Source organism: Ranitomeya imitator, chromosome 10 (assembly GCF_032444005.1).
Source record: "Ranitomeya imitator isolate aRanImi1 chromosome 10, aRanImi1.pri, whole genome shotgun sequence".
Classification (NCBI taxonomy): Eukaryota; Metazoa; Chordata; class Amphibia; order Anura; family Dendrobatidae; genus Ranitomeya; species Ranitomeya imitator.
In genome coordinates, this window is record NC_091291.1 from 53,210,094 (window position 1) to 53,235,883 (window position 25,790).

The 25,790-nt window shown below is 44.7% G+C and overlaps 1 protein-coding gene across 2 annotated transcripts in view; it reads right to left on the bottom strand.

The window, feature by feature from the left end:
* Positions 1-13,823: 13,823 nt before the first annotated feature.
* LOC138650892 (sulfotransferase 2B1-like) overlaps positions 13,824-25,790 on the bottom strand; it is a 298,310-nt gene continuing 286,343 nt past the window's right edge. For both annotated transcript variants that reach the window (XM_069740750.1, XM_069740749.1), the window contains exon 7: positions 13,824-14,357. In XM_069740750.1, the coding sequence (XP_069596851.1) occupies positions 14,239-14,357 (119 nt within the window). In that variant the 3' untranslated portion in view covers positions 13,824-14,238. The remainder of the gene's footprint in view (positions 14,358-25,790) is intronic.

Here is a 25,790-nt window from a genome sequence, read left to right on the forward strand (position 1 = left end):
GATCTATTCTGCAGAATATCTCCACCCAATGGCCAAAATACATTTCACAAGGACAAAAAAAAAGCAACATCCAAATACCAGCAGGAAAATAATATTCACAGAGAAAATTAGACTCTGAAACATAATAATTATTAGGGACGTAGGTTCATTTCTGTTACACTATAGTGTTTAGCTAACAGTAAGCAGATAGTAGAGGACAAGTTGCACAGTCCATTACTTATAGTAGCAGCAAATGTAGCACGGCATGGGGCGGTAGCTGCAGGCTAGGCCCTCGTCTTCTCCTTATTGCCCTGGCATGCTACATGAAAGAGTGTCCTGGCTGGGCTTTGGTGTTGGCACTGTGAGGGCCTTGTGCTTGAGCAGGCCACCTGTAACCAGTGGTGTTGGCTGGCCAAGACGCAATCTTTACTAAACGGTAATTCAGTAGCGGGTACAAAGTCTTGTGGACGTTTCCATCACAGTATAAAGCATTTTCACTCCTCATGTAAAAAGCAGACATGTTGTTTTGCTGGGGCCATTTTTTAAGTGTAACATCGCAGAGAGGCTGCTCCTGCTTCAAGTTGTCATATAGTTAGATAAAATCCTGTCCTGTGTGAAATCGACCTTCCGGCATCTAACTATTTTGTGCTAATAGTGTTGAGCAGGCAAGAATGCACATTTCCTAGACCAAATCGTTTGGGCTTAAAATGTATTGCATTCAAGACTAAGGAGGTCACATCTACTAATCAAAATCATTTGGGCTAATATTGTTGTGCAGGAAGGAGTCCATATTTCGCATTCAAAATTGTTTGGGCTAATATTGTTGAGCAGGCACAAAGCTACATTTCCTAATCTAAATCATCTTGGCTAATATTGTTGTAGTCAAGACTCAGGAGGTTACATTTACCAATCAAAATCGTTTGAGCTAATATTGATGTGCAGGCATGATGTCCCATTTCCTAATCAAAATTATCTGTGCTAATATTGTGGTGCAGGTACGAAGACACATCTCCTAATCAAAATCTTTTGGGCTAATATTGGTGAGCAGGCACCACGCCACATTTCCTAATCAAAATTGTCTGGGCTAATATTGCTGTGTAAACACAAGGCCACATTTCCTAATAAAATTGTTTGGCTAATAATGGGGTGTAGGCACCACTCCCCATTTTCAAATCAATCTGCTTTGGGCTAATATTGGTGTGCAAGCACCAGGCCACATTTCCTAATTGAAATTGTTTGGTCTAATACTTTGATGCAGGTACCAGGCCGCATTTAATAATCAAAATCATTTAGCAGGGAGTGTCCCTGCCAACCAGGTCATGTATACCCCTTGAATTTAGCTGATTTGCCTCCTCCTTCCTAACTATTGCAAACCTTCAGTAGCATGCCTGCACTTTAACCACTGCACCTTAGTTATCCTTATTTGATTGCTGCCATATTTAGTAGCTTGTTATTGCACCTCACAATATGGTTTTGTCTCTGCAAGTATTCTAAAGCATGTTATGCACTAATATTGAATATTATTTAGCACTAAGCACTTTAATGTTATTGATTGTTTTTGGATATAGAGATAGCAAGCAATCTTATAATTATATATGTAGACAATTTGTCTGTGAGGAGCCACCAAGGTTTTTACATAGAGCCATAAGCTATATGGACATTTAAATAGAGCTGTATGGAAAACTCTTTTCCATATTTACAGTGGGGCAAAAAAGTATTTAGTCAGTCAGCAATAGTGCAAGTTCCACCACTTAAAAAGATGAGAGGCGTCTGTAATTTACATCATAGGTAGACCTCAACTATGGGAGACAAACTGAGAAAAAAAAATCCAGAAAATCACATTGTCTGTTTTTTTAACATTTTATTTGCATATTATGGTGGAAAATAAGTATTTGGTCAGAAACAAAATTTCATCTCAATACTTTGTAATATATCCTTTGTTGGCAATGACAGAGGTCAAACGTTATCTGTAAGTCTTCACAAGGTTGCCACACACTGTGTTGGTATGTTGGCCCATGCCTCCATGCAGATCTCCTCTAGAGCAGTGATGTTTTTGGCTTTTCGCTTGGCAACACGGACTTTCAACTCCCTCCAAAGGTTTTCTATAGGGTTGAGATCTGGAGACTGGCTAGGCCACTCCAGGACCTTGAAATGCTTCTTACAAAGCCACTCCTTCGTTGCCCTGGCGGTGTGCTTTGGATCATTGTCATGTTGAAAGACACAGCCACGTTTCATCTTCAATGCCGTTGCTGATGGAAGGAGGTTTGCACTCAAAATCTCACGATACATGGCCCCATTCATTCTTTCATGTACCCGGATCAGTCATCCTGGCCCCTTTGCAGAGAAACAGCCCCAAAGCATGATGTTTCCACCACCATGCTTTACAGTAGGTATGGTGTTTGATGGATGCAACTCAGTATTCTTTTTCCTCCAAACACGACAAGTTGTGTTTCTACCAAACAGTTCCAGTTTGGTTTCATCAGACCATAGGACATTCTCCCAAAACTCCTCCGGATCATCCAAATGCTCTCTAGCAAACTTCAGACGGGCCCGGACATGTACTGGCTTAAGCAGTGGGACATGTCTGGCACTGCAGGATCTGAGACCATGGTGGCGTAGTGTGTTACTTATGGTAGGCCTTGTTACATTGGTCCCAGCTCTCTGCAGTTCATTCACTAGGTCCCCCCGCGTGGTTCTGGGATTTTTGCTCACCGTTCTTGTGATCATTCTGACCCCACGGGGTGGGATTTTGCGTGGAGCCCCAGATCGAGGGAGATTATCAGTGGTCTTGTATGTCTTCCATTTTCTAATTATTGCTCCCACTGTTGATTTCTTCACTCCAAGCTGGTTGGCTATTGCAGATTCAGTCTTCCCAGCCTGGTGCAGGGCTACAATTTTGTTTCTGGTGTCGTTTGACAGCTCTTTGGTCTTCACCATAGTGGAGTTTGGAGTCAGACTGTTTGAGGGTGTGCACAGGTGTCTTTTTATACTGATAACAAGTTTAAACAGGTGCCATTACTACAGGTAATGAGTGGAGGAAAGAGGAGACTCTTAAAGAAGAAGTTACAGGTCTGTGAGAGCCAGAAATCTTGATTGTTTGTTTCTGACCAAATACTTATTTTCCACCATAATATGCAAATAAAATGTTAAAAAAACAGACAATGTGATTTTCTGGATTTTTTTTTCTCAGTTTGTCTCCCATAGTTGAGGTCTACCTATGATGTAAATTACAGACGCCTCTCATCTTTTTAAGTGGTGGAACTTGCACTATTGTTGACTGACTAAATACTTTTTTGCCCCACTGTATGTGTCTATGGTTTATGAATGTTATATTGAATACGAAATTTGACTGACATATGAGTCCAAAAGCACTGTTTGCAAAGAGAAATACGCTGAATTATATAACATTGATTAACATTCAAGGAAGCTTTGCTCCATACAGTATATTAGGTAGCCCTTTTTGGGGAACCTTAGAGAGAAAAAATTCTTTATGTGCTCTGGATATTTATCCATTTTTTTAATATGCTTATGGCATGGGTATAGTAATTCCTGTGTTCCCAGATCCATATGTGTGTATTTATCCACTGAATCTTTTTAAACAGTTGTGTGTTAATATTTGTTAAATAAAATTTTTTTTTTGAATTTTTACTTGGCAGATGACTGACAGGTCTGGGCCTAGGGTTGTAAAACAACTGGTTAAAAGAGGGGAAGGGTACATCCAACATGAGTGAGTGAAAGCAATGTTGTGGTGGAAGGGGTAGCCACAGTCTGACTACCTGTATAATGACATCTGTGATGCCTCAGAAACTATTATACCGCATGTATTGTAGCCAGCTCTAATAACTCACTAATTCACAGATTTCAGTTGAAGAAACCACCATTACATACAGTAGCTGGGCTGTGCAGTAACCAAATCTTAAACCCACTTACTATTACTACCCAAAAAGTGATGAGTGTATATAAAGAGAAAGATACTATAAACAAGGAGTAATTAAAAGCCATACACAATATCATATCGACATTATAACCGATCATTAAATAATTTAAATAATTTCTGTAATATTTGGTCATAGTAAATGAAATAAGCCTATAGCAGAAAAGTCTACAAAGGCATTATTAACTAGATGGGCATTTCCTGAAGGAAATACATGGTGCTTGAATAGTGTTGCCAGCTTTACAGCAGCACTTTTCACACACAGGATGGGGGTGCCCTTGCTTTTGCACACGCGGGGCCGGGGGTGCCCTTACTTTTGCACACGCGGGGCCGGGGGTGCCCTTGCTTTTGCACACGCGGGGCGGGGGGTGCCCTTACTTTTGCACACACGGGGCCGGGGGTGCCCTTGCTTTTGCACACGCGGGGCCGGGGGTGCCCTTGCTTTTGCACACGCGGGGCCGGGGGTGCCCTTACTTGTGCACACGCGGGGCCGTGGGTGCCCTTACTTTTGCACACGTGGGTCGGGGGTGCCCTTACTTTTGCACACGCGGGGCCGGAGGTGCCCTTACCTTTGCACACGTGGGGCCGGGGGTGCCCTTACTTTTGCACATGCGGGGCCGGGGGTGCCCTTACTTTTGCACACATGGGTTCGGGGGTGCCCTTACTTTTGCACATGCGGGGCCGGGGGTGCCCTTACTTTCGCACACGCGGGGTAAAAGTGCCGTTAATTTTGCACATGCAGGGCCTGGGGTGCACTTACTTTTGCACACGCGGGGCCTGGGGTGCACTTACTTTTGCACACGCTGGGCCGGGGGTGCCCTTACTTTTGCACAAGCGGGGCCAGGGGTGCCCTTACTTTTGCACACGCGGGGCTCGGGGTGTCCTCACTTTTACACATGCAGGGTCGGGGGTGCCCTTACTTTTGCACATGCGGGGCCGGGGGTGCCCTTACTTTTGCACATGCGGGGCCGGGGGTGCCCTTACTTTTGCACTCGTGGGGCCAGGGGTGTCCTTACTTTTGCACACGCGGGGCCGGGGGTGCCCTTACTTTTGCACACGCGGGGCCGGGGGTGCCCTTACTTTTGCACACTCGAGGCCGGGGGTACCTGTTGTGAATTCTGTGGCCAAGCTCCCTCCTGTGGTCGTGAGTGGTACTTCGGCTGGTTTTGTCTATGAGCTTCCTTTGGTGGATGAGAGTGGTACTGCGGCTTCTGAGTTTCCTTCCTCAGGTGATGAGGTTAAGTTGTTAGGTGCTGCTCTATGTAACTCCACCTAGTGCTTTGATCCTGGCCTCCAGTCAATGTTCTAGTATTGGTCTTGCTTCCTCCTGGATCGTTCCTGTGGCCTGTTTTCCTGCATAAGCTAAGTTTTGCTTGTGTTATTTTTGTTTGCTATTTTTTCTGTCCAGCTTGCTATATTGGTTTTTCTTGCTTGCTGGAAGCTCTGGGACGCAGAGGGAGCACCTCCGTACCGTTAGTCGGTGCGGAGGGTCTTTTTGCCCCCTCTGCATGGTTGTTTGTAGGGTTTTGTGTTGACCGCAAAGCAATCTTTTCTATCTTTGGTCTGTTCAGTAAGTTGGGCCTCACTTTGCAAAATCTATTTCATCTCTGCGTTTGTATTTTCATCTCAACTCACAGTCATTATATGTGGGGGGCTGCCTTTTCCTTTGGGGTATTTCTCTGAGGCAAGCTAGGCTTATTTTTCTTTCTTAGGGCTAGCTAGTTTCTCAGGCTGTGCTCGAGGCGCATAGGTCTGGTCAGGAGCGCTCCACGGCTACCTCTAGTGTGGTTGGATAGGATTTGGGATTGCTGTCAGCAGAGTTTCCATGTCTCAGAGCTCGTCCTATGTTTTTGATAATTGTCAGGTCACTTTGTGTGCTCTGAACTTCAAGGTCCATTGTGGTTCTGAATTACCTGTTCATAACAGTACTGGAGGCCCAAAGTACTAATGCTTCTCAATAGAGGGAAAAGAGAAGTTCTGAGACCATTTTTTTTTCTTTGCACTGTGTTCTGTCTTTCTTTTCCCCTTTACATCAGGGTGGTTCAGAACACAGGTGTGGACATGGACATTCAAGGTCTGTCCTCTTTGATGGATAATCTCGCTATAAATGTACAGAATATTCCAGATTTAGTGGTTCAGAATCCTATGTTAGAACCTAAAATTCCTATTCCTGAGTTATTTTCTGGAGATAGCGCTAAGTTTTTGAATTTTAAAAATAATTGTAAACTATTTCTGGCTTTGAAACCCCGCTCCTCTGGTGACCCAGTTCAACAAGTTAAGATTGTTATTTCTTTATTACGTGGCGACCCTCAAGACTGGGCATTTTCCCTTGCACCAGGAGATCCTGCATTATGTAATATTGATGAGTTTTTTTCTGTCGCTCGGATTGCTGTACGATGAACCTAATTCAGTGGATCAGGCAGAGAAAAATTTGCTGGCTCTGTGTCAGGGTCAGGATGAGATAGAGATTTATTGTCAGAAGTTTAGAAAGTGGTCCGTGCTTACTCAATGGAATGAATGTGCGCTGGCAGCTATTTTCAGAAAGGGTCTCTCTGAAGCCCTTAAGGATGTCATGGTGGGATTTCCTATGCCTGCTGGTCTGAATGAGTCTATGTCTTTGGCCATTCAGATCGGTCGACGCTTGCGTGAGCGTAAATCTGTGCACCATTTGGCGATATTATCTGAGCATAAACCTGAGCCTATGCAGTGCGATAGGACTTTGACCAGAGCTGAAAGGCAAGAACACAGACGTCAGAATGGGATGTGTTTCTACTGTGGTGATTCCACTCATGCTATCTCCGATTGTCCTAAGCGCACTAAGCGGTTCGATAGGTCTGCCACCATTGGTACGGTGCAGTCGAAATTTTTTTTGTCCGATACTTTGATCTGCTCTTTGTCATCGTCTGGTTTTGTTTATGAGCTTCCTTTGGTGGATGAGAGTGGTACTGCGGCTTCTGAGTTTCCTTCCTCAGGTGATGAGGTTAAGTCGTTAGGTGCTGCTCTATTTAACTCCACCTAGTGCTTTGATCCTGGCCTCCAGTCAATGTTCTAGTATTGGTCTTGCTTCCTCCTGGATCGTTCCTGTGGCCTGTTTTCCTGCATAAGCTAAGTTTTGCTTGTGTTATTTTTGTTTGCTATTTTTTCTGTCCAGCTTGCTATATTGGTTTTTCTTGCTTGCTGGAAGCTCTGGGACGCAGAGGGAGCACCTCCGTACCGTTAGTCGGTGCGGAGGGTCTTTTTGCCCCCTCTGCGTGGTTGTTTGTAGGGTTTTGTGTTGACCGCAAAGCAATCTTTTCTATCTTTGGTCTGTTCAGTAAGTTGGGCCTCACTTTGCAAAATCTATTTCATCTCTGCGTTTGTATTTTCATCTCAACTCACAGTCATTATATGTGGGGGGCTGCCTTTTCCTTTGGGGTATTTCTCTGAGGCAAGCTAGGCTTATTTTTCTTTCTTAGGGCTAGCTAGTTTCTCAGGCTGTGCTCGAGGCGCATAGGTCTGGTCAGGAGCGCTCCACGGCTACCTCTAGTGTGGTTGGATAGGATTTGGGATTGCTGTCAGCAGAGTTTCCATGTCTCAGAGCTCGTCCTATGTTTTTGATAATTGTCAGGTCACTTTGTGTGCTCTGAACTTCAAGGTCCATTGTGGTTCTGAATTACCTGTTCATAACAGTACTGGAGGCCCAAAGTACTAATGCTTCTCAATAGAGGGAAAAGAGAAGTTCTGAGACCATTTTTTTTTCTTTGCACTGTGTTCTGTCTTTCTTTTCCCCTTTACATCAGGGTGGTTCAGAACACAGGTGTGGACATGGACATTCAAGGTCTGTCCTCTTTGATGGATAATCTCGCTATAAATGTACAGAATATTCCAGATTTAGTGGTTCAGAATCCTATGTTAGAACCTAAAATTCCTATTCCTGAGTTATTTTCTGGAGATAGCGCTAAGTTTTTGAATTTTAAAAATAATTGTAAACTATTTCTGGCTTTGAAACCCCGCTCCTCTGGTGACCCAGTTCAACAAGTTAAGATTGTTATTTCTTTATTACGTGGCGACCCTCAAGACTGGGCATTTTCCCTTGCACCAGGAGATCCTGCATTATGTAATATTGATGCGTTTTTTTCTGTCGCTCGGATTGCTGTACGATGAACCTAATTCAGTGGATCAGGCAGAGAAAAATTTGCTGGCTCTGTGTCAGGGTCAGGATGAGATAGAGATTTATTGTCAGAAGTTTAGAAAGTGGTCCGTGCTTACTCAATGGAATGAATGTGCGCTGGCAGCTATTTTCAGAAAGGGTCTCTCTGAAGCCCTTAAGGATGTCATGGTGGGATTTCCTATGCCTGCTGGTCTGAATGAGTCTATGTCTTTGGCCATTCAGATCGGTCGACGCTTGCGTGAGCGTAAATCTGTGCACCATTTGGCGATATTATCTGAGCATAAACCTGAGCCTATGCAGTGCGATAGGACTTTGACCAGAGCTGAAAGGCAAGAACACAGACGTCAGAATGGGATGTGTTTCTACTGTGGTGATTCCACTCATGCTATCTCCGATTGTCCTAAGCGCACTAAGCGGTTCGATAGGTCTGCCACCATTGGTACGGTACAGTCGAAATTTTTTTTGTCCGATACTTTGATCTGCTCTTTGTCATCGTATTCTGTCATGGCATTTGTGGCTTCAGGCGCTGCCCTGAATTTGATGGACTTGGAGTTTGCTAGGCGCTGTGGGTTTGTCTTGGAGCCCTTGCAGTGTCCTATTCCATTGAGAGGAATTGATGCTACGCCTTTGGCCAAGAATAAGCCTCAGTATTGGACCCAGCTGACCATGTGCATGGCTTCTGCGCACCAGGTTCTGAATCACCTGTTCATAACAGGAGATACGTGGCACCTGTGGTTCCATCTATTGATCCTCCTGCTCCGGTTTTGGTTGAAGGGGAGTTGGAGTATATAGTGGAGAAGATTTTGGATTCTCGTGTTTCGTGACGGAAACTCCAGTATCTGGTTAAGTGGAAAGGTTATGGCCAGGAAGATAATTCCTGGGTCTTTGCCTCTGATGTCCATGCTGCCGATCTGGTTCGTGCCTTTCATGTGGCTCATCCTGGTCGGCCTGGGGGCTATGGTGAGGGTTCGGTGACCCCTCCTCAAGAGGGGGGTACTGTTATGAATTCTGTGGCCAAGCTCCCTCCTGTGGTCGTGAGTGGTACTTCGGCTGGTTCTGTCTATGAGCTTCCTTTGGTGGATGAGAGTGGTACTGCGGCTTCTGAGTTTCCTTCCTCAGGTGGGGTGCACTTACTTTTGCACACGCGGGGCCGGGGGTGCCCTTACTTTTGCACAAGCGGGACCAGGGGTGCCCTTACTTTTGCACACGCGGGGCTCGGGGTGTCCTCACTTTTACACACACGGGGTCAGGGTGCCCTTACTTTTGCACATGCGGGGCCAGGGGTGCCCTTACTTTTGCACATGCGGGGCCGGGGGTGCCCTTACTTTTGCACTCGTGGGGCCAGGGGTGTCCTTACTTTTGCACACGCGGGGCCGGGGGTGCCCTTACTTTTGCACACGCGGGGCCGGGGGTGCCCTTACTTTTGCACACGGGGGTGCCCTTACTTTTGCACACGCGGGTTCGGGGGTGCCCTTACTTTTGCACATGCGGGGCTGGGGGTGCCCTTACTTTTGCACACACGGGGTAGGGGGTGCCGTTACTTTTGCACACGCGGGGCCTGGGGTGCACTTACTTTTGCACAGGCGGGGCCGGGGGTGCCCTTACTTTTGCACACGCAGGGCCAGGAGTGCCCTTTCTTTTGCACAAGCGGGGCCGGGGGTGCCCTCACTTTTACACACGCGGGGTCGGGGTGCCCTTACTTTTGCACATGCGGGGCCGGGGGTGCCCTTACTTTTGCACACGCGGAGCAGGGGGTGCCCTTACTTTTGCACACGTGGGGCTGGGGGTGCCCTTACTTTTACACACGCAGGGCCGGTGTTGCCCTTACTTTTGCACTCGTGGGGCCGGGGGTGTCCTTACTTTTGCATTCATTATCACGTACCTTGATTTCTGGAGGCTTTGAACTTCTTTGTTTACTTTTTCTGGGTGCTAATAGAACACTGCAATGGCAAGAACCCATAAGAAGAATCAACACTTATTCTATTCTTATCATTTTTTATTCATATTTTGTTATTATTTTTTTTTTATTAATTTTATGTACCTATGTTTTTATTTTTTTTATTTTTTTCCTTTATTTTTTTATTTTTTTGTCAATGCTTGATTTATTTTGTTTTTTGAGATTGAGTATCTATCACATTATTTATGTATTTTATATATTATTATTTTTATATATAAAATTGCTATGTACTTATCACGGTGTGCGTTTTATACCTTTATTGTTTTGTATTTAATTGCACTTTATCACATTCTTACCTTATCACATTTATATTATTATATGTTATTATTTGTACTCACTATGTTATCATGCTACTACACAAATTATTGTTCAGGCTGTGGTTTGTGGCACGCAGTCTGTGCATGGTCACGGCGGGTCGGCCGGCAGTGTCCGCGTCTCCACATGTGTTCCGGCTGCGGGTCCCGTTGCCTGGATGCTTGACGCGTTCCTTCCGGCGTCCTGTCCGAGTCCTGCCTCAGTTGCGTCACTATCACCCCCCCCCCCAGTCCTGTAACCTCACCCCCGTTACTATTGACAACCCGGTTGCGTCCCTTGCTGGCCAGTTATTGCATTAGGACAGTCTAGTCTTCCGACGTGATGTGTAGCCCTGCAGCCTCTACCTCTTTTTCCATTTCTGCCAGCAATTTGTAATCCGGTACTCGTTGTTGTTTCATTTTTGGATGCCCCAGGGATCTTGTGCTGACATGTACAGTACTTTGTTTTTGTTGCATCAACTTCGTATGCGATTGGATTCCTCTTGATCATGCGCAGTACTCCCCCACTCTTTTTTTCACTTAGACACTCACGTATGTTCTATATCAGCAGCTCATCACCATTCTTTTGTTTGATTGGTTGATAAAGGTATTTAAACTACCCCCTTTCCTAATAACGCCACCCTCTGATGAAGGCAGCGTGCCGAAACGCGCGTTGGGGAGGGCGCCATCCAGGAAACCGGGATCACACGAGCACTGTGAGTATGTTATGATTATGAGTATATTATGTTTTACATTATCGTCAGTCTCTCTTTTCCCGTGTGTTGATAATTATGGTCATTAACACTGACACCTAGTGGTACTTTTGCACATTTCACATTCCCTTATTTATTTATTGCGCTGCACACCCCTCTACACTTGCGCAAATTCCCTATATGAGATTAATCACTGATGCAGTTTTAGATACACTCTTTACTACATTTTGTTGTCACTTGGTGTGTCAACTAGTGATTTATATTTATATTTAGCATAATCCTGGTTAGGTGCGCCGTTATCTGTCTTATAATTGTACACTGTCATTATTAAATTTTTCCTGTATTGTTTTTAATTTTTTGTATACATTAATAAAATTTATATGACTCTTAATATTATTCTGGACTTTTTAGTCGGGTTTTTGGGGGTTTTTCTATAGGCAACAACAGCATTAGAGAACAAAAGGATCTACAGTCCGAAGTCAGATATGCTGGATCCTCATCTCTCCAGAAAATTATTGGGACCTTATTTAATGGACCAGTCACCTTTTTTTTTTGATGCTTCATGTATTAGGAAACCTGAAGTGGTTTAAAAAATTCTTCAAAACACTGAATAATACACCAGAGGCAGCAGAGGGTGTGATTTAGCAAAAAGCAGGTGGCAGATTTCTGCATTCAAGGTATCTATTATATCAGAATGACAGTGTCATTACGCCCATACCTTTAGTTTCATATAGATAATCCTGATGACAGGTTTACTTTAAAGAGCTTGAAAAGTTTTCAATATTGTCCTAGGAGAGCTCCGAGTGTTGCATAGGTTGAAAAAAGACATAGGTCAATTATCATGTAAAAATTAAAATCAGCAAGACAGATCCAGAAGAGAGACAGAGCTTGCAATCTAACAGGTTACCTTTTCATGACCCCTATGCAGCTGACCCCCTCCTTTGGAAACAGGTAAGTAAGGTAAATCCCAATGGCTAGCAGATGTGAATCCAACCTTAGCTTGAGAACAGGAATGTAGAGAAAGGCAGATTTACGACTGGTAGTGTAAGGAGAAAGACCGGGCTGCAGGTGCCTAATCATGCTCGGTCCGGAACTTCTGAGGCTGTGTCCTATGTTGCCCAGGGGAAAGAATAGGGGACATGACAGGCCCCATGACCCGGGAAGAGGAGGCATGACTAAGCCAGGCAGTGAGAAGAAAGCACACAAAGAAAGAGAGGGTTTCCCGCTGGCAGCGCGAGCAGAAGCAGGCGTGCGGCGCGCTCCGCAGGGCGACAGACAGTACGGAGACATACTATGGCCAAGTTCTTCAGAGCGCTCGAGCGAGACAGTGAGTGAGGATCTGCGCTGTGAGCAATGACAGGCCGCGCAGCAGAGATAAGGACCGTAGAGCACAGACCCAGGACAGCTGCGTGAGAGGCTTACTGCCAGAGAGACTTTCTGCTATCGGGAGACACACAGAGCAGCGTGTGCCGGTCAGTTTGGTGCGAATCAGTAGCAGTGCACAGCTGGGTGAGCAGCGTGCTCCGTCTTCTGAGCACCAGTGCCTCGATGGGCTGTGTTGTTGGGTCCCTGCCACCTCCAGCGGGACCGATGCGCAGAGAAGTGCAGTGCGCTCAGTAGCTGCCAAAGACAGAAGTGCCGTGCGCTCAGTGACTGAGTACCGCGCACGTGCAAAGGAGCAAAGGCCAAGTATCGGACAGACTTTTGCCACCTAACTTGCCACTTGCTTCACTCCCGTTTACATTTACGTTTGAATCTGAGAGTGCCACAACCTTGTTTGTTTCGGCCATACATGCTTATGGACTAGGGGCTCAGCTGAAGGTACCGGTCACCGACCGCTGCCGCCAGAAGATGGACCATCGCTTAAAGGACCCCATCTGAGGTGCGACGAGCAAGGACGCCGCATCCAGACACGCCACTGGGGAACTCCATACCTCTCTTCACCTTAAGCACAGGCACCTTACTTCTACCTACCTTGAGCTTGACGGATAGATAGACTGATCAACCTTTACCATATTGAACCTATCCGTTGATTCAACCCAATAGATGCACTGTTAACTGTAACTGAAGAAGGTCTGAAGTAAGACCGAAACGTTTTGCTACTACAGGGGACAGCAATAAACCACCACTTGTTTACCTAAGTTGAGTGCCGAGTTTTTGGATACATATTGATGGTTTGGGAACCTACTCGAGCACCTCTTCTGGTTGTGCGCACGATTATCTGTTTCACCAAATGGAGATAAGTCAGATAGATGACGTGATAGAAAAAATGACGGAAATGCATTTCACCTAGGACCTTTAGGGGCAGAGATATCATAAAAGCTGAGAATATCATAAGGTTTAAGACTAACACATCCTGTAGTTCTCTGAAGTCCAGCACTGTTGTGTCACCAGAGGGGAGATGTGTGGGTGTAATATGTGCTAATAAAAAGTCACTACTAATTATGATCCTTGTTCAATGCCAGGAAAATACATTACTGTGTACGATCGAACTACGTTTTCACTGTTCATTTTTTTCTTCCATAAATCTGAGCCATTCCGTGACATCAGGTTTAGTGACTTTATTTCGCTACTCCATTTTATTTATAGATTATACACAAACCTGTATGCGGTGTGATTCTGTGGACCGTGAGTTATTTCCTTCAATTTGATCCAATTTCATACTATTCTATAGATGGGCCATAAAATGAAAAAACACATAACTTTGTAATGTTATGCACAGATCAGTCATGTGAAATCAATGTTGTATTGGCATTACATAAAAAAAATCAGAGAAAATAAACATTAAAACTTCACATTTATGTCATCATCTGTTTTATTCTGTAAAATATCTTACATTTAATTAAAATAAAACTTGAAATCATTTTATGTAATTTATGTCATGTGACAGTTAAATTTAAACAAAGGAATATCAACCTTCCTTTTTATTTATTTTTTGGCTAATTTGCCCCATAATGGTCTACAGTTATATTTGGAAACATGAAGACTATAAGTGGTAAATGTCTATACGTCAGGGCATTAATAACAATCACGATAACCCCACAGACCACGTCCAGGCAACTAAAGAAAAACCCCAGATACATGTATTGGTTATAACAATGGCCCGTTATTTTTATAGACTGTGTCTTTATGGAGATTGACAATCCTGAGTAAGCCACATCGCCCAAATCTGAAAACACTTCTTGCTTCATATACAGACTGAGGTGATGACTTTATGAAGATTCCTCCCAGAAAAATTTCACATTGACATCCTTCATCTTCTCTTCATAGATTTTATCGAAATATTCACTTTGAGCTACTGTAAAAAGGCTCTTCCAATCACCGGCTACACCTATAAAAAAGAGTATATATATTATAGGAACATTACATGCTGGGTGAAACACTTGTCGTGTGGCAGTAGATCTGTTCCACTGTGCCAGAATGATTTTGGGCGCTGTGAGTTAGGAATTATGTAAAGTGCGTACACTGAGGACTGATACATGTGGATTGTACTGGTCAATGTTTGCGTATGAAAGTTCTTTATTTAATTTCCTCACAACAAGCTGCCGCAGAACGGTTTTGAGGAACGTCCCCGCCTAGTGCACACACTTCCTTTTACCTGGTACAAACCAGTTCAGTCCTGTCTAGTCAAAGCAGAGGAAGGAAGGAAGGAAGAAGGCAGCACTACTCCCTTAATCTTTATTCCAATCCATGCTGAGGGGACATCTTTTTTTGCACAGTGGCCTCCACTAGAGATGGGATGCTTCATACAGTCAGGAGTAGGGTTGAGCGAAACGGGTCGAACATTTTCAAAAGTCGCCGACTTTTGGCTAAGTCGGGGTTTCATGAAACCCGATCCAACCCCTGTGCGGGGTCGGCCATGCGGTACGCGACTTTCGCGCCAAAGTCGCGTTTCAATGACGCGAAAAGCGCCATTTCTCAGCCAATGAAGGTAAACGCAGAGTGTGGGCAGCGTGATGACATAGGTCCTGGTCCCCACCATCTTAGAGAAGGGCATTGCAGTGATTGGCTTGCTGTCTGCGACGTCACAGGGGCTATAAAGAGGCGTTCCCGCCGACCGCCATCTTACTGCTGCTGATCTGAGCTTAGGGAGAGGTTGCTGCCGCTTTGTCAGAAGCAGGGATAGCGTTAGGCAGGGTCCATTAACCACAAAACCGCTTGTGCTGCAGCGATTTGCACTGTCCAACACCACCCTCGGTGTGCAGGGACAGTGGAAGTTTTTTTTTTTTTTTTTTTCCCCTCAGCGCTGTAGCTCATTGGGCTGCCCTAGAAGGCTCCCTGATAGCTGCATTGCTGTGTGTACGCCGCTGTGCAAACCAACTGCTTTTTTCAAAGCACAAATCCTCTTGTTCCTTCCTTTCTGCACAGCTATCTTTTTTGTTTGTCCACACTTTTTATTTCATTTGTGCATCAGTCCACTCCTTATTGCTGCCTGCCATACCTGGCTGAGATTACTGCAGGCAGGGAGATAGTAATTGTAGGACATTCCCTGTTTTTTTTTTTTTTTGGTGGGAGATTAAGATTGGCAATTTGGCATTTCTGCTAGAGTGCCATCCCTGTGTGTGCCATCTCTCTCACATAGTGGGCCATAGAAAGCCTTTTCATTTTTCTGTATTTTTTTTTGTGGGGTGTATAAATTCTCCCTGATAAAAATACAGTGGGAGATTAATATTGGCCTTTGGGCTTGTGTGCCAGTCCTGAGTGTGCCATCTCTCTCACAAATAGTGGGCCATAGAAAGCCTATTTTATTTTTTTTTGGGTTTTATAAATTCTCCCTGAAAAAAAGGGAGATTAATATTGGCCTCTGGGCTTGTGTGCCAGTCCTGAGCGTGCCATCTGTGCCAGCCCTGAGCGTGCCATCTCTCTCACAAATAGTGGGCCATAGAAAGCCTATTTAATTTTTTTTTTGGTTTTATAAATTCTCCCTGAAAAAAAGGGAGATTAATATTGGCCTCTGGGCTTGTGTGCCAGTTGTGAGCGTGCCATCTGTGCCAGTCCTGAGCGTGCCATCTCTCTCACAAATAGTGGGCCATAGAAAGCCTATTTAATTTTTTTTTTGGTTTTATAAATTTTCCCTGAAAAAAGGGAGATTAATATTGGCCTCTGGGCTTGTGTGCCAGTTGTGAGCGTGCCATCTGTGCCAGCCCTGAGCGTGCCATCTCTCTCACAAATAGTGGGCCATAGAAAGCCTATTTAATTTTTTTTTTGGTTTTATAAATTTTCCCTGAAAAAAGGGAGATTAATATTGGCCTCTGGGCTTGTGTGCCAGTTGTGAGCGTGCCATCTGTGCCAGTCCTGAGCGTGCCATCTCTCTCACAAATAGTGGGCCATAGAAAGCCTATTTAAATATTTTTTTGGTTTTATAGATTCTCCCAGAAAAAAAGGGAGATTAATATTGGCCTCTGGGCTTCTGTGCCAGTCCTGAGCGTGCCATCTGTGCCAGTCCTGAGCGTCCCATCTCTCTCACAAATAGTGGGCCATAGAAAGCCTATTTTTTTTTTTTTTTGGGTTTTAGAAATTCTCCCTGAAAAAAAAAGGGAGATTAATATTGCCCTTTGGGCTTGTGTGCCAGTACTAAGCGTTCCATCTCTCTCTCTCTCAGTCAGTGGGCCATAGAACGCCTATTTTTGGTTTTATTTGTTTTCTAAATTCTCCCTGAAAAAATCATTTTATTTTATTTGGTTTCTAAATTCTTCCTGATAAAATCATATTTTTTTTATTATTTTTTTTTCTAAAGTCTCCCTGAAAAAAAAAAAAAACAGTGGGAGATTAATATTGGCCTTTCTGCTTGTGTGCCAGTCTTGACTCCTGGGTGCGTCATCTCTCAGTCAGTGGGCCATAGAACGCCTATTTTTGGTTTTATTTGTTTTATAAATTCTCCCTGAAAAAATCATTTTATTTTATTTGGTTTCTAAATTCTTCCTGATAAAATCATATTTTTTTTATTATTTTTTTTTCTAAAGTCTCCCTGAAAAAAAAAAAAAAAAAACAACCAAAAAAAACAGTGGGAGATTAATATTGGCCTTTCTGCTTGTGTGCCAGTCTTTACTCCTGGGTGTGCCATCTCTCTCTCTCTCTCTCTCTCTCTCTCCAATTGTGGTCCATAGAAAGCCTATATTTTTTTTCCTTGATTTGGGTTCCAAAATCTACCAGAGAAAATAACTACATCAATCATTGGTAGAAAAATATTGGCCTCTGGGCTTGTGTGCCACTCCTGACTCCTGTGTGCGTCATCTCTCAGTCAGTGGGCCATAGAACGCCTATTTTTGTTTTTATTTGTTTTATAAATTCTCCCTGAAAAAATCATTTTATTTTATTTGGTTTCTAAATTCTTCCTGATAAAATCATATTTTTTTTATTATTTTTTTTTCTAAAGTCTCCCTGAAAAAAAAAAAAAAAAAACAACCAAAAAAAACAGTGGGAGATTAATATTGGCCTTTCTGCTTGTGTGCCAGTCTTGACTCCTGGGTGTGCCATCTCTCTCTCTCTCTCTCTCTCTCTCTCCAATTGTGGTCCATAGAAAGCCTATATTTTTTTTCCTTGATTTGGGTTCCAAAATCTACCAGAGAAAATAACTACATCAATCATTGGTAGAAAATTATTGGCCTCTGGGCTTGTGTGCCACTCCTGACTCCTGTGTGCGTCATCTCTCAGTCAGTGGGCCATAGAACGCCTATTTTTGTTTTTATTTGTTTTATAAATTCTCCCTGAAAAAATCATTTTATTTTATTTGGTTTCTAAATTCTTCCTGATAAAATCATATTTTTTTAATTATTTTTTTTTCTAAAGTCTCCCTGAAAAAAAAAAAAACAAACAAACAAAAAAAACAGTGGGAGATTAATATTGGCCTTTCTGCTTGTGTGCCAGTCTTGACTCCTGGGTGTGCCATCTCTCTCTCTCTCTCTCTCTCTCTCTCCAATTGTGGTCCATAGAAAGCCTATATTTTTTTTCCTTGATTTGGGTTCCAAAATCTACCAGAGAAAATAACTACATCAATCATTGGTAGAAAAATATTGGCCTCTGGGCTTGTGTGCCACTCCTGACTCCTGTGTGCGTCATCTCTCAGTCAGTGGGCCATAGAACGCCTATTTTTGTTTTTATTTGTTTTATAAATTCTCCCTGAAAAAATCATTTTATTTTATTTGGTTTCTAAATTCTTCCTGATAAAATCATATTTTTTTTATTATTTTTTTTTCTAAAGTCTCCCTGAAAAAAAAAAAAAAAAACAAACAAAAAAAAATGGGAGATTAATATTGGCCTTTCTGCTTGTGTGCCAGTCTTGACTCCTGGGTGTGCCATCTCTCTCTCTCTCTCTCTCTCTCTCTCCAATTGTGGTCCATAGAAAGCCTATATTTTTTTTCCTTGATTTGGGTTCCAAAATCTACCAGAGAAAATAACTCCATCAATCATTGGTAGAAAAATATTGGCCTCTGGGCTTGTGTGCCACTCCTGATTCCTGTGTGCGTCATCTCTCACTCAGTGGCCCATAGAAAGCATATAGTTTGTTACATTTGTTTTCTAAATTCTCCCTGCAAAAATCTATTTTTTTTTTTTTGGGGGGTTTCTAAAGTGTTCCTGAAAAAAATAAAAATAAAAAAAAAATAATAGTGTGACATTAATATTAACATTTGTGCTTCAGTGAAAGTCCTGCGTGTGGGGCATCTCTCTAATTTGCAGCCACCAAAAAAAGAGTGTGTAACATTGGGCCTGATTTTCGCTGTGGTCTCACCAACCTGTAAAGGGGTAGCTAAATCATACTGAAGTTATAGCTCACCGTGTAAGTTGTGTGACTGCAACAAATAACGTTAGTTTGGTTACGTTTTTAAAACAATGAGGAAGTCTAGTGGAAGAGGTCGTGGCCGGGGGCGTTCATTGTCAGCTGGTAATGAGGGTAGTGGTAGTGGTGGAGCATCAGGTGGTCGTGGGGAAAAAAATATTGCACCTAAGTCTGGAGCTGTGGAGCCAGGTTCGTCGTCCGGCTACACAAGGCCTCGAACGCTCCCTTTTCTGGGATTAGGAAAACCGCTTTTAAAGCCGGAGCAGCAAGAGCAAGTTTTGGCTTATCTTGCTGACTCAGCCTCTAGCTCTTTTGCCTCCTCTCGTGAAACTGGTAAAAGTAAAAGCAGCGCGTCGTTAGTGGATGTTCACGGTCAGGGACAAGTCACTTCCTTGTCCTCTTCAGCAAAAACAACAACAGAGAAGAATGCAGCAGGCGACACAACGGGTTACTCCATGGAGCTCTTTACACATACCGTCCCTGGCTTAGAAAGTGAAGCAGTTAACAGTCCATGCCCATTACAAATTGAATCTGACATGGAGTGCACTGACGCACAGCCACAGCCAGACTACTATGCTGGTCCTTTGACTCAGACCACAACATTGCCCTCGCAGGGTGCTGATCAAGAATCAGACCCTGATGAGACTATGTTGCCCCATCACGAACGCTATACCACCGAACGACACGGTGACACAGACGAAGTTGCGCAGGAGGTACAAGAAGAGTTATTAGATGACCCAGTTCTTGACCCCGATTGGCAGCCATTGGGGGAACAGGGTGCAGGCGGCAGCAGTTCTGAAGCAGAGGAGGAGGAGGGGCCGCAGCAGGCATCAACATCGCCACAGGTTCCATCTGCCGGGCCCGTATCTTGCCCAAAACGCGTGGCAAAGCCAAAACCTGGTGGAGGACAGCGTGGCCATCCGGTTAAAGCTCAGTCTGCAATGCCTGAAAAGGTATCCGATGCTAGAAAGAGTGCAGTCTGGCATTTTTTTAAACAACATCCAATTGATCAGCGCAAAGTCATCTGTCAAAAATGTTCTACTTCCTTAAGCAGAGGTCAGAATCTGAAAAGTCTCAATACTAGTTGCATGCATAGACATTTAACCACCATGCATTTGAAAGCTTGGACTAACTACCAAACGTCCCTTAAGGTTGTTGCACCCTCGGCCAATGAAGCTAGTCATCAACGCAACATCCCTTCCGGCAGTGTAGGACCACCATTTAGCGCACCACCTGCTGTATCTGTGCAGGTATCTTTGCCAGGCCAAAGCAGTCAGGGTCAGGGAATCACCAGTTTCGTAGTAGGAAACACTGCATCTAGGGCACCGGCGGCAACAATACCATCTCCCACCGTCTCTCAGTCTGCCATGTCCACCGGCACCCCCGCTAGTTCCACGATCTCCAGCTCTCCAGTCCAGCTCACCCTACATGAGACTATGGTTAGAAAAAGGAAATACTTAGCCTCGCATCCGCGTACACAGGGTTTGAACGCCCACATAGCTAGACTAATCTCGTTAGAGATGATGCCCTACCGGTTAGTTGAAAGCGAAGCTTTCAAAGACCTGATGGACTACGCTGTACCACGCTACGAGCTACCCAGTCGACACTTTTTTTCCAGAAAAGCCATCCCAGCCCTCCACCAGCATGTTAAAGAGCGCATCGTCCATGCACTCAGGCAATCTGTGAGCACAAAGGTGCACCTGACAACAGATGCATGGACCAGTAGGCATGGCCAGGGACGTTACGTGTCCATCACGGCACACTGGGTAAATGTGGTGGATTCAGGGTCCACAGGGGACAGCAAGTTTGGGACAGTTCTGCCTAGCCCACGGTCTAGTAAACAGTTGTCTGTAGCCGTTCGCACCCCCTCCTCCTCCTCCTCCTCCTCGTCCTCCTGCAGAAGCAAGAGCTCGTCCACAGACCGCAGTCGCACAAACACTCCATCCGCACCTGCCACTGTTGCACACCAGGTCTCCCATTATGGGGCAGCTACTGGCATACGTCAGCAGGCTGTATTGGCTATGAAGTGTTTGGGCGACAATAGACACACCGCGGAAGTTCTGTCCGAGTTCTTGCAGCAAGAAACGCAGTCGTGGCTGGGCACTGTAGATCTTGAGGCAGGCAAGGTAGTGAGTGATAACGGAAGGAATTTCATGGCTGCCATCTCCCTTTCCCAACTGAAACACATTCCTTGCCTGGCTCACACCTTAAACCTGGTGGTGCAGTGCTTCCTGAAAAGTTATCCGGGGTTATCCGACCTGCTCCTCAAAGTGCGTGGACTTTGCGCACATATCTGCCGTTCGCCTGTACACTCCAGCCGTATGCAGACCTATCAGCGTTCTTTGAACCTTCCCCAGCATCGCCTAATCATAGACGTTGCAACAAGGTGGAACTCAACACTGCACATGCTTCAGAGACTGTGCGAACAGAGGCGGGCTGTTATGTTTTTGTGGGAGGATACACATACACGGGCAGGCAGTAGGATGGCAGACATGGAGTTGTCAGGTGTGCAGTGGTCGAAGATTCAAGACATGTGTCAAGTCCTTCAGTGTTTTGAGGAATGCACACGGCTGGTTAGTGCAGACAACGCCATAATAAGCATGAGCATCCCCCTAATGCGTCTGCTGATGCAAAGTTTGACGCACATAAAGGATCAGGCGTCTGCACCAGAGGAAGAGGAAAGCCTTGATGACAGTCAGCGATTGTCTGGTCAGGGCAGTGTACATGACGAGGTACCGGGCGAAGAAGAGGTGGAGGATGAGGAGGATGATGGGGATGAGTATATTTTTAATGAGGAAGCTTTCCCGGGGGCACGGGAAATTGGTGGCGTGGCAAGGCCGGGTTCTGGTTTTTTGAGGGACACAAGTGACGTAGATTTGCCTGCAACTGCCCCTCAACCAAGCACAACCGCAGATTTGACAACGGGAACTTTGGCCCACATGGCGGATTATGCCTTGCGTATCCTCAAAAGGGACACACGCATAACTAAAATGATGAACGATGACGATTACTGGTTGGCCTGCCTCCTTGATCCTCGCTATAAAGGCAAATTGCAAAATATTATGCCACATGAGAACTTGGAACTAATATTAGCAACAAAACAATCAACTCTTGTTGACCGTTTGCTTCTGGCATTCCCTGCACACAGCGCCCGTGATCGTTCTCACACGAGCTCCAGGGGCCAGCAGACCAGAGGTGTTAGAGGGGCAGAAATCAGAAGTGGCGTTGGCCAGAGGGGTTTTCTGACCAGGTTGTGGAGTGATTTTTCTATGACCGCAGACAGGACAGGTACTGCAGCATCAATTCAAAGTGACAGGAGACAACATTTGTCCAGTATGGTTACAAACTATTTTTCATCCCTTATCGACGTTCTCCCTCAACCGTCATTCCCATTTGATTACTGGGCATCCAAATTAGACACCTGGCCAGAATTGGCAGAATATGCATTGCAGGAGCTTGCTTGCCCGGCAGCTAGTGTCCTATCAGAAAGAGTATTCAGTGCTGCAGGTTCAATACTAACAGAAAAAAGGACTCGTCTGGCTACCCAAAATGTAGATGATCTAACCTTCATTAAAATGAACCACAACTGGATTTCAAAATCTTTTGCCCCACCCTGCCCGGCTGACACCTAGCTTTCCTATGAAAAGGTCTTGCCTGTGGACTATTCTGAATGACTTTTCCAATCTCGTAATTTTCTTCACCTGATTGTCCAGCATACGACATGTTTCCACCTCACGAAATGGCCAAACTCCCCACACGGGGCCGTGCTATCGCCACTTTGCGCTTGGACCCTTGAGAGTGCTGTTTGTCTGAAGAGGTGGGTGTGGCCGCTTTTGGTCGACGGCACTGCCACTGGGTCCCTCATAGTACAATAAAGTGTCTCTGGCGGTGGTGGTGCGCACCCAACGTCAGACACACCGTTGTAATATGAGGGGCCCTGTGCCTGTACCGCCGGCCACAAGACAGTTCCCCCCCCCAGCTCAAACAGTGCTCTACCACTAGCAAAATTATCTCTCACAGCTTCACCAATGTGTAGTCTAGGCGCTGACATCCTTCAATGCCTGGCACTGACAATACCATTGTTTTGACATTTTTGTTATGTTAGGCCTTCGAAGCCTGTCTGCGGTCCCTTCTTTCTACAACTACTACACTGACCAGGCCACTGCTGGCCGTGTTACCCTGGAACCAATTTAAAAGTGCCTACAGTCAGCCCAATTTTGTTATGTTAGGCCTTCGAAGACTGTCTGCCGTCACTCCTTCCACTAGACTTCCACTGACCAGACCACTGCTGCCCGTGTACCCCTGGAACCAATTTAAAAGTGCCTACAGCCAGCCCAAGTTTGTTATGTTAGGCCTTCGAAGCCTGTCTGCGGTCACTCCTTCCACTAGACTTCCACAGACCAGACCACTGCTGCCCGTGTACCCCTGGAACCAATTTAAAAGTGCCTACAGCCAGCCCAAGTTTGTTATGTTAGGCCTTGGAAGCCTGTCTGCGGTCACTCCTTCCACTAGACTTCCACTGACCAGACCACTGCTGCCCATGTACCCCTGGAACCAATTTAAAAGTGCCTACAGCCAGCCCAAGTTTGTTATGTTAGGCCTTGGAAGCCTGTCTGCGGTCACTACTTCCACTAGACTTCCACTGACCAGACCACTGCTGCCCGTGTACCCCTGGAACCAATTTAAAAGTGCCTACAGCCAGCCCAAGTTTGTTATGTTAGGCCTTCGAAGCCTGTCTGCGGTCACTCCTTCCACTAGACTTCCACAGACCAGACCACTGCTGCCCGTGTACCCCTGGAACCAATTTAAAAGTGCCTACAGCCAGCCCAAGTTTGTTATGTTAGGCCTTGGAAGCCTGTCTGCGGTCACTCCTTCCACTAGACTTCCACTGACCAGACCACTGCTGCCCGTGTACCCCTGGAACCAATTTAAAAGTGCCTACAGCCAGCCCAAGTTTGTTATGTTAGGCCTTGGAAGCCTGTCTGCGGTCACTCCTTCCACTAGACTTCCACTGACCATACACTGCTGCCCATGTACCCCTGGAACAAATTTAAAAGTGCCTACAGCCAGCCCAAGTTTGTTATGTTAGGCCTTCGAAGCCTGTCTGCGTCCCGTTCTTTCAACTACAACTACACTGACCAGGCCACTGATGGCCGTGTTCCCCTGGAACCAATTTTAACTTGCCTACAGCCAGCCCTATGTTATTATGTTAGGCCTTCGAAGCCTGTCTGCGTCCCGTTCTTTCAACTACAACTACACTGACCAGGCCACTGATGGCCGTGTTCCCCTGGAACCAATTTTAACTTGCCTACAGCCAGCCCAATGTTAGGCCTTTGATGCCTGTCTGCCGTCACTCCTTCCACTAGGCCTCCACTGACCTGTCTACTGCGGCCCGTGTACCCCTTGAACCAACATCATTAAATATAAAAAAAATTAATTTGATTATAAAAAATAAGATCGTGTTGAGATCTCAAATGCAGACATTTTAACAATCAAAACAAACACACAACAAATATCTGGAACTGTACTACAAAGGTCCAACAGCTACAATTTCTTTCTCCTGCAAGAAGTTAACTGAAAGTTTTTTGGAGTTGTTAACACAGATATGGCATCCACCGAGTGTTGTCCTGTCGCGTCTCCTTTAAATTATTTCCAATAAGATGTTAAACTATTAATTTAATAAAATCAATAATTAAAAAATTAATTGAGTAAGTCAAAAGCACATTGCAAATAAACATTAATTACAAATCAAGAAGCATGGCGCGTCCGAGGGTGAGTAGATACCGAATAAGAATATAATCACCCTCGGACGCGCAATGCTTATTTAAAACAGCCTTCCTTCCTAAGAATCAGCCCTTCCGTGGTGTAGAGAGAGGTTGTGTTACACTCCAAGGTGTTCCCCAGGTTGCCTTTCCTGAGCTTCGATCTTCCGGCTCTCGTTTAGTAGCTGTTGGAAACTACGCTGCATTAGGCCTACTAATTGTGTATGGGTGAAACAGTGGCGCATCTGCGGTCCCTCCTTCCACTAGGCCTCCACTGACCTGTCTACTGCGGCCCGTGTACCCCTTGAACCAACCTAATAAAATATTTAAAAAATTAATTTGATTATAAAAAATAAGATCGTGTTGAGATCTCAAATGCAGACATTTTAACAATCAAAACAAACACACAACAAATATCTGGAACTGTACTACAAAGGTCCAACAGCTACAATTTCTTTCTCCTGCAAGAAGTTAACTGAAAGTTTTTTGGAGTTGTTAACACAGATATGGCATCCACCGAGTGTTGTCCTGTCGCGTCTCCTTTAAATTATTTCCAATAAGATGTTAAACTATTAATTTAATAAAATCAATAATTAAAAAATTAATTGAGTAAGTCAAAAGCACATTGCAAATAAACATTAATTACAAATCAAGAAGCATGGCGCGTCCGAGGGTGAGTAGATACCGAATAAGAATATAATCACCCTCGGACGCGCAATGCTTATTTAAAACAGCCTTCCTTCCTAAGAATCAGCCCTTCCGTGGTGTAGAGAGAGGTTGTGTTACACTCCAAGGTGTTCCCCAGGTTGCCTTTCCTGAGCTTCGATCTTCCGGCTCTCGTTTAGTAGCTGTTGGAAACTACGCTGCATTAGGCCTACTAATTGTGTATGGGTGAAACAGTGGCGCATCTGCGGTCCCTCCTTCCACTAGGCCTCCACTGACCTGTCTACTGCGGCCCGTGTACCCCTTGAACCAACCTAATAAAATATTTAAAAAATTAATTTGATTATAAAAAATAAGATCGTGTTGAGATCTCAAATGCAGACATTTTAACAATCAAAACAAACACACAACAAATATCTGGAACTGTACTACAAAGGTCCAACAGCTACAATTTCTTTCTCCTGCAAGAAGTTAACTGAAAGTTTTTTGGAGTTGTTAACACAGATATGGCATCCACCGAGTGTTGTCCTGTCGCGTCTCCTTTAAATTATTTCCAATAAGA